The sequence below is a fragment of the Charadrius vociferus genome, unplaced genomic scaffold (genome assembly GCF_000708025.1).
Source record: "Charadrius vociferus isolate BGI_N301 unplaced genomic scaffold, ASM70802v2 scaffold411, whole genome shotgun sequence".
In the NCBI taxonomy this organism is placed as follows: Eukaryota; Metazoa; Chordata; class Aves; order Charadriiformes; family Charadriidae; genus Charadrius; species Charadrius vociferus.
Window position 1 is genome coordinate 3897797 of NW_009646935.1, and position 9276 is coordinate 3907072.

Genomic DNA, 9276 nt, shown 5'->3' on the forward strand with positions numbered 1-9276 from the left:
GTGACAGAGTTTGCTGGGTCATGAGGAAATAAATTGCAATGTAGAGGATACTCAGCTTTGCAGAGACGCTTATGCTCTGCCTTGGAAATATTTACCAGTTCATATAAGTTGTAGTGCCACCAGTGAGTGGAGTCCTGCTGCTTTAGAAGGACTTCTCTGAACAGCTTTGCTGCAATGGGTGTAATGCATCTTTGATGCCACAGGACGCTTTCAATTTTCCAGTAATAAAGATGGAATAATGTCTGGAATTTCAAAGAGCAAATGATGGGGATAAAATCTGAACTCAGCAAGTACCTGTGCCACGATGCTGTAAAGAACTAAAAAACTCCACTTTTTACTGCTTCCTTGTGCTGGTTTTGGTGCTTGTATGACTTGTCTTGGTAAGCTGAGTCAGTTCTGTAACCTAGAAGGAAACTTTTTTTTTTCCCCTGGGTCTGTTTTCTGCTGATTTAGTGACATAAAATAAAATTCCTGCATGAGCCAGGACTGCCACAAGGCTGGCGGTGGGGAGAGCAGGGCTAAGCCTTGCTGACAGTGGGGAGCTCTGGAGTACATTCAGTTGTTTTGTGAAACAGTAATAAATAACAAAGTTGAGATATGAATCAGAGCTTGGGGATGGGTAACCTGCATATGGAGAAGTTAAGGATTTGTTAACATCTAAATTGGGAGCAAGCAAGATTATTTTTTTTTCTCATTCTAGGGCATTTGTGAAGCCCACAAATGTCTGCAGATATATTTTAAGTCACAGTGACAGCACATTTATTATGAGGTTTACCTGGTGTTTGCATCAGGATCTTTTCCTACATGTTTAGCCTCTACCCATGCTGACTTGCTGAGGGTGACTGTTCCCAGCATTGGTGTGTGGCTTATGGAGGATTGCTCTGGAAAAGGTCAACAAAGCAGCTCAGAGCTGTCCACGAAGTGGATGGGTAGAGGTGCACTGTTTCCTGCTCATGTCAAGATGATTTATTTTTTTTTCTCTAGTGCCTCTCCACCTAATTATGCTTCAGAAAATCTTGTATTGGGTTTTTATCATGGATATATACCTTTTGCTCTCCTAGATAACCAGATTTGGTAAAATGTCAATTGAAAGCTTGGTGGGTGGGATGTAAAAAATGTCTTTTAGCAGCTGAATCTGAGATGAGTTTACCTATGATGAGCACGATACGATTCCTCAGCTAAGTGGGATTTACCTGCCACAGGGACCCAGCTAAGGAGGCCTTTCTGGGTGGAAAAAAAGAAGGCTTAACTGTGCTGTTGCTAGTACAACATTAGCAGCTGTTCCTGGCTTGAGAAGCGTGAAAAGGTCTCCCTCTGAAGGGATGCGAGAGCTGGGAGAGAACATTGTGAAAGGTCTGTAGGGACAGGTTGGGAAACAACTAGAAAGGGAAATCTGTGGCAGAAGGGAATGGGGTAGGATAGCAGGCTGGGGGCAGGAGCAGCTTCTCTGGGCAAGGAGGTAGAAAGGAGGACTTTGGGCAGAGGTACAGTGAAGAGCCGGGTTGAGGGGTGGAGGTGGTGGTAGCGTTATTCTTAATGTCAACAGGTAGTAGGAATGGGATAGGTAAAGGGAATAAATTAAAGGAAAAGTGAGGAGATCAGGGTTTGTTGGGCAAGGGGCCTGGACAGGACGTAGGACAATGGTGGGGGGAAAGACCATGCATTTGGGAAGATATATTAGGAACCTGGGTCTACTAGAGCAGTATGCTTGAGTTCTTTGCTTAAGTCCGTTGTGAAAATGTCATCTTTTCCCTCCACGTCTTTAAAATATCCAAGAAATGTAAGCAAATCCATGTGCGTTTAACACTGTGGCTGCACATTCTGGAGCGTAATAGAGTAAGTCATTGCTGGAATGAGTGGGGTTAGAAAAATCATGTTTCACAGGCCCGAGAAAGTGTTGTTTAGTGGTGTCTCCCTGGTGGAACGAGACCATTTTGTAGCTGAAGACTCTGCCTTGGAGTTTGGGGTGCCATTCATGCACTGCCCCTACCTGCTTTTCTGTCTGCAGAGTACTGTGACTTGTTCTAGTGAGCAGCGTGTCTTGTTGCCTCCCTTTCGGTGGAGAAGACACGCTGCATCCGCAGCCCATTTCTGCTGCCTCCCTGGCAGAGCTGGCTGCGGGCCGTGCCTGTCAGTGGACAGTAATGTGGCATTTCAGTCAATTGCCATTTTCTTTTCAAACACAGAGACTTAAACCGAGTAGAAATAGTACTTCATTTTTTTTTTTTTTTTTCCTAATAAAAACCTCTGAGGCTGTGATGTCAAGTATCTCCAAAGCAAAGCAGTGTACCGAAGGCTGCCTGTGGAAATGCTGGCTGCATCACTGTAATGCAAGATTGACCTTTAACTGTGCGATACCTTGCTTTTTCCGCAGGACCTCGGCCTTATTCAGTGAGACTGACGAGTTTGAAATGTCGAGGCTTCTTTAGCGTAGACAGGAAAAGGAAAAGAGACCTATGAAGTGTTTTCCCAATGAGCCGCTATAGACCTTGTGCTGTGAACTAGAAAATAGCACGTGTGGGAAGGACTGCACATGCGAACAACACCAGTAAATGTGAAACAGTGAAAAGGAGAGAGCTTGTAGATACACAATTAGACTGCAACCATGTGTTGAGAGGCCTGCTCAGAAAAGGCTTAGCCGTGTTTTTAATTAGTTACTGTGCCTACACGGGACATGCCCGCTCAGGCCTGTCACCGCTGCGCCCTTGGCTGCAGCAGCGCAGCTGGTCACGGTGGGACAGAGTCTCCCCAGGACATGTGGGGAGGCTCTCCGCTGTTCAGTGCGGATGGACTGACTGCGCCTTACTAATCTCCCCAGACGTCTTGAAGCTGTTTGAATTATCAGAACCCTTCAGAAAACAGTGGGGAGGTTGGGGCGGATAGATAGTGTCTTGTCCTGAACGTGCCCTTCTGTAAAAGTGCGAGGGCCTCGAACACTGCCTTTGAAGACTTGTGGTGTCAGCATGTCCTGGGGCCACCCTGACACCTGACATCCCTCTGGTAGCAGCTACCTTGCATCCTTCTGTGTAGGCCACAGCAGCATGGAGGAGGAAAAAGCCTCCCAATATAGCTCTTCTCTAAATGTCCTGCCAGTGGCTTTCTCATACTCTCATGAAGGGAGCTGATCAGGTGCACATCACCTAGAAAGCAGGGCTGACAGCGCTTCTCCTGTAGACTCAGTGCTGTCCTGTGAGGCATTGCTGTTTAGAAAGGTAGGATTCTCCAAAGGCTCATTTGGATGAGACACTTTCAGATAAACTGCAATGGAAATGTCTTAGTGTAGGAGGTAAAGCCAGGCTGATTGATGAGGTTGGGAGGAAGCTTTTCCTATTGTGGGATGTTGGACAGCTGTAATACTACAGTTAAGTCAATGTGGCATCAAAATAAGGATGAAACTTTCTTTCATTCTTGGAAATACTCGTTAGACTGAAAAGAGCGATCACGGGTGTAAAGCTTTAAGATTTTTAGAAGCACTGCTCTTAGTCAGACCAGGTATTCTCTTTGCAAAGTGGTCTTTTGCAATATCAGCTGAGCTCATGATGGGTAAACTGGGGGATCTTGAAGTGTGATGAGGAATGGAGGGCTTCCCCAATGCTGTTCAGACTGCTTTGGTGATCTGAAAGGAAAGAACTGATGCTAGAGAGGCATGGAGCTGAATGACTGGATGAGTGCCCTTGGCTCAAAGTGTACTAGACCAGTAATGTGATGTATTCCGGCCAAAGAAAATGAACTTTGTTGCACCCTTACATGGCATGGCATTAGACATGATACTGGTACAGTAGATGTTGTTTTGGAGGGGCACTGGCCTTCATGATGTGAGGGCCTTTGTGGACAGACATATTGGTCTACATTTCCAGTGGCAAGATAAGAGTAATACGTATGTTTCTGTTTACCAGACATTAAAAAGGATTCTGGAGAAATTGGGGATGAGGCAGGAAAAAGCTAGTGAAGATCAGTGCTAACCCCTGGTCACAGTCCGCTGCAGAGATCTCCAGAGCTCTGTCAGAAAATGAGGTGTGGGTTATTTATTCAGGGTTTGGTTTGTTGGGTTGTTTTTTTAGTTTCTCTTATGGATTAGTCTGCTGCTTGAATGCTTGGCAGCTTCATTCTCATTTTTAGCCTCCTTTCTTACATATATTTCAAGAGTGTGAGGTGATTACAGAGTAGAAGAACTTCCTTAGCGTGCATAGATAGGGCAGTAGAGAGGCCAGCAGCTGGGATGAAAGCCAGATAGTTAAAATGAAAAATAAAGCAGAGATTTTAGTGCAGATGTTTAAAATGTAGAAGAGAATAACAAGGAGTGGTGGATGCTTACCTCTGTTTGCAGGGAACGTTCACGGCCATGGGATTTACAGGTGGCCCAGTTGAACGGTCACTTAAGGTCTGTGCCAAGTTCAAGAGCTGTGCCTGGGATTTTGGGCAGCTCTCCGGTGTGTTAAGCCAAAGAGAAGGAACTGCGGGCAGTTGAGCCCCAGCTCTGGGAAATGGCAGGTTGTCCCTCTGCATCTGTAGGGCACCAGGAAAATGTGTGTTTGCCGTCCAAACTGGTGTCATTGCTTTATTCCAGAAACCAGTCGCTCTGGCCCACTCCTGCAGCACAAAGCCAGGGAAAAAGTACCTGTGCAGCCCCGTGCTGCCACCCTGTGCTCTGAGGTGAGCGAGGAGTGTGCCTGTCTACCTCCTGCTAGCTGCAGCGTGTCCCCTCTTGCTGCATCTCACTTGTAGCTAGAATTAGGAGTCTCTGAAGGACAGAGCAGCTCTTCCCCTCGCCTGCACTTTTCTTGTGTCTCTTGCTTTTGTCTCCCTGTAAGTGAAAGCTGCACTTTCCCCAGGAGTTCACACTTGCGCGGTCTCTCTCTGCAGGGGAAGGTTCAGGATGAAGGAACGAGAAGAAATGTGGCAGAAAATAGAGGAGCTGGCTCGGCTGAACCCCCAGGTGGGTAACAGCAGGACTTAGGATGAATGAGACGAGAATGTGCTGGGGGTCTTGACCTGCTTCCTCAGCTCCTGAGAGCAGGTGCTGGCCCTTGATCTCAGTCCTGCACACACAGCTGCAGCAGTGGTCTGTCCCTCCCAAAACCCAGTGTCTTGGGGATGCTCGCAGTGTTTTACCAGCCTGTCCCTTTGTACCACTGACCTCTAAGTAATGCCTTATAGCGAGCACATACGTGTTTATGGACTCCTCTCTCAGCATGCCGTGACTCAGAGGGCACAGGTAGGAATGGGTAGGAGAAGATGCTCCTTTCCTGCCTGTGTACCTACTGCTACCTTTGCTGGTGCCAGAGAGGGCAGCTGGAAAAAGTGTGCCATGCTGTGTTAGGATGCTGGGGGAGAAGGCTTGGTGTTGGGTGGCGCGCTGACTCTCCAGCTGTCTGTGTTGTCTGCAGTACCCCATGTATTACGCACCTCCACCATTGCCTCCTGTCTGCTGTATGGAAACGGAGACCCCAACTGCGGAGGACATACAGCTACTGAAGAAAACGGTGGAGACGGAGGCTGTGCAGGTGCGTAGGTGACTAGGGTCCTTCCACAGTTACCCTCAGACCAGCCAGGACATCAGCATAGTCAGTCCAAGGTCCAGCAGCCAGAACTGGCTCTTTCTAAGTGTTCTGAGGGTAAATGCCCCTACTCTCACCCCTGATTGTTACAGATGAAGCTGTAGTCTGAAGACTGGCATTTATCTAACCTTCCCACTCTGGAAGAATGCACGTGGGAGTCTTCTGTGTCCTTTTGATCTGTGTTTGGCTCTCAAGTTGTTCCACAGCATGCTGTAGTGTCACCTAACATATCCTAGAGCAGTTGGAGTCAGAGAATGGGTGAAGGGGTTTGTTACTGATCCCTGACTCCTTTGGTTTTTCTGTAGATGCTGAAAGACATTAAGAAGGAGAAAGTTTTGCTGCGCCGGAAATCTGAGCTTCCTCAGGACGTCTACACTATAAAAGCCCTGGAGGCCCACAAGAGAGCAGAAGAGTTTCTCACCTCAAGCCAGGAGGCTCTCTGACGGGCTCAGGAGCTGGCCCGGGAAGCTCTGCCCCATCCCTTTCCCCCAGGGGTCACAGAAATGCACTCGGTTCTCATGTATAAATAAGGAATGAAAATGGTGAGCTGTGCCTGTCCTCCACTCCATCTACACCCCTCCAGGGTAGATCTGGTTTTACTTTATAACTTGTATCTCACCACTATCATGTCCTCCTGCTCTTCTTTCCCCTTCCTCCTGCTTTTCCACCTTGGGTGTGCGTGCGTGAAGGGAGCCTGCCTGACCTGTGATTGTATCAGCCCAGGCAGGAGTCACTTCATTTCCAGCTGCCGCCTGTTTTTTACTCTGCCTGGGAGCCAGAGCCTTGCTGCCCTGCAGCACAGGCTCTGTGCTGGCCAGAGGCCACCGCGTGTGGCTCAGCATGCTGCTACAAGCCCCAAGTGCCCATGCCTGACCCCGTGCTGCCGGTGCAGCCAAGCCCTGTGGAGGTCAGCACTCGGGCTGAGTTCAGGGGCAGGAGCGTGTGGCAGAGTTTGTGGGGGCTCTGCTGCCGCTCCGCCCTGCCTTGGGGTGCAGCTCTGCAGCTGGAGGGTCTCACGTACAGCAGAGGAGATGTTCGCTTCCACCTTTCTTTTTGCTTCAAGCCCCTTGTTCTGTTCCCCTGTCAGTGGAGTGGGGGTTCAGTGCTTCGCCACCCCCAGTAAAGCTGGGTGCAAGCACTACATACTACTGCAGCCCTCCCTTTAGAGCATCCTTAGAAGCTCTCTTGTGGGAAAGTGAATTCCTTCAGCTGTTTGTGTTGGTCCGTGCTGACTCGTCTCCATCCCCGTGTCTTGGGTTAATTGTGGGCCCAGAATTAACTTCCCGCTTTGTAGCAGGTGTCAGCCACTGACTTCTGCTTTCTTCCTCTACCTGCTCAATTAAAATACTCCTGCAGCTCTCCCTCTGTCGCTGTATCCCATCCTTAGCTCTGCAGTGGCCAGGGTTTCTAGGAAGCTTGTGCTGCTAAAGTCATTTCTGCAAACTAGTGGAAGCAATGGATACACGTTACGGGGCCAGGCTGAGTTTGTGAGTGTTCAGTTGTCTCCTCTTTACGATCAATGGCTAGGTGCTACTGCTGAATTGCTTCCGTGGGTGCTCTGAGCAAAGTTCGCCTCGCCCTTTTCCTTTGGCACCTGCTGTGGCCCGAGGCTCTTGTTAGTTATCATATGGTGCATCAGGGACTTGTTGTGCTAATTTAGCATTTAGAGCGCTCTCGCTGATAGCCCAGGGGGTTGCGCAGCACTTGGGTGCTACTGTGATCTAGCTTTCTCCCCTGCCTTTTGTGGCGCAGATTCAGTGCTAGGCCAAGGTGCCACTTCAGAGAGGCTGGCTTGGGATAGAAAAGGGAGTCTTCCTTGCTTCTTACCTGCTGCGCTTGCTTTCTTGACACATAAGCTTAAGTGAGTTTGCAATAGTGCAGGGAGCTTACGGGGTCGGTGCTAGTCTGACACTGCTTTGCAACATCGTGGGATGTTGCAGAAGGTCCTGGTGTATCTGCTCGTCCTCACCAGTAAACCATTCGCAGGTCAGAGGTTCATCCCCTCTAATCTTACTGCTGGTGTGCAGCACATCTTTCCTCCAACCCAAACTAAGCTGTTTTTTCCCCTGTGTATCCTGTGCCCCCCTGCCCTGTTTAGCTCTCTTTCAGTTCGGCCCTCATTAGGCATGCCACCATCTCTTAGGAGCAGCTGGCAAGCGTGAGTACGTGCGAGATCACCCACAGTCACGCAGGACCCCACCTCCCCTCTGCTTCATGCAATGGGCCAGTTCATCAGGAGACTTACGAAACACCTCAGGGAGGTTATTGCTTATTTTGATCATTAGTCTGAGCTCATGGTCAGCTGCCAATCAATTACCTCACGCCTGGCACAGCATGTAAACATGCACTGGGTGATGCCGGATGGCGCGCAGGAGCGGCAGGCGCCTCCGGGCACAGCGGAGACGAGGACTGCCGAGTGCCACCCGCAGCAGGGCTCGGGCCGGGGAGGATGTTTCTCCCCGTTGCAGTACAGGCTTTCCAACTCGTCCGCTTAGCATTGCGTTATAAGCCGCCACCTCATTTTTTTTTTTTTTTTTTTTTTTTTTAGAGTGCTATAGCATGTGTGTGCCCTCACTCAAGCCTGCTTGCTGCTAGGCAGTGGCTGCCTTTCCCTGCTGCGGGCTGTTCTGCCTGCAGAAGGAACAGAGACTTCTGGTGCGCAGAGGCTGTCGCTGTCCCGCAGATGGTCTGTCTCTGCCGGCAGTTCCCCAAGGAATGCTGCTGGGGTTGTGCCACGTGCAGGGACAGGACTGTAACGCATCACGACTACGTGCTGTACGGCTTCAATGTTCTCATAGCTTTGTGTGTCTTGTTCTGGGTCAGGGAACTTAGGCTTAGTACCTTCACATGGACATTAGTTTGCTGCCTATTCATTCCAGTGTCCTGGACATCTAAGAAGGGGACCATGTGAGAAAGGGGGGAGCGCATTCACCCTCTCCGCCACACGTACTGCTCATACGCAGACCTGCGTCTGCCACGCTACAGCTGCCCCTCGCTCAACACTTGGTTTCTAGCGTTAGCGCTGCTCATTTCTGCCTATGCCTTTCCCCACATCAGCCAAATGGACAGAACTGGAGCTGCCTCTTCCACTTCACCTGGCTCCCTCCTCCCGAGGGAACAAGCAAAACTAACTACTGCATTCACCCCCTGGACACAAGTATTAAGCTGCTTACAGTTCATATGTACATATGGTGTACTTTATTTTCAGTAGAGCATTACATAGTATGAAAGTGTTGGATTTTGTACAGATGTCCCTGTATGTACAGAACTAAATAAAACCGATCTCTTGGAAAGACACATTGGACTCCACCTTTGATACTCCAACATGCAGCCCCTGTCCTGGGAGGAGGGGCCCTAGCGTGGAGAGGGACTTCTCCAGCACTGACAGCATGGGGACAAATTCAGTGTTTGTCCCAAGGGAATCTGGGCAAAGCCAGCCAAGCTCCCTCCCTCCACACACACACAGAGGTATGGAAACCAGTTGGGCTCCTCGGAGGCAGAGGAAGCCAACACAGGGACATCACAGTGACTTATGCGCCAGCCAGAACCAGGAAAGAGGAGGAGGAAGGGAAATCGGACAACGTCAGTGGGAGAAACTGGAAGGTCAATGCCGGCGAGTCCTGTCACTGCCTGGCTCGGAGGCAGTGGGTGCCTGCCTGACCCGTGCGGCGGAGGGAGGGCTGGGGTCAGCAGCCTCTGTGCCGCAGCTTGGCCCTCA

General features: G+C 49.8%; 1 protein-coding gene across 1 annotated transcript in view; it reads left to right on the forward strand.

The window, feature by feature from the left end:
- The window catches only part of PPP2R5D (protein phosphatase 2, regulatory subunit B', delta), a 26943-nt gene extending 20611 nt beyond the window's left edge, over positions 1-6332 (forward strand). The window contains exons 14-16 of the mRNA XM_009894841.1: positions 4864-4936; positions 5388-5504; positions 5864-6332. Coding sequence (XP_009893143.1) covers positions 4864-4936; positions 5388-5504; positions 5864-6001 — 328 coding nt within the window. The 3' untranslated portion in view covers positions 6002-6332. The remainder of the gene's footprint in view (positions 1-4863; positions 4937-5387; positions 5505-5863) is intronic.
- The last annotated feature ends 2944 nt before the right edge of the window (positions 6333-9276 follow it).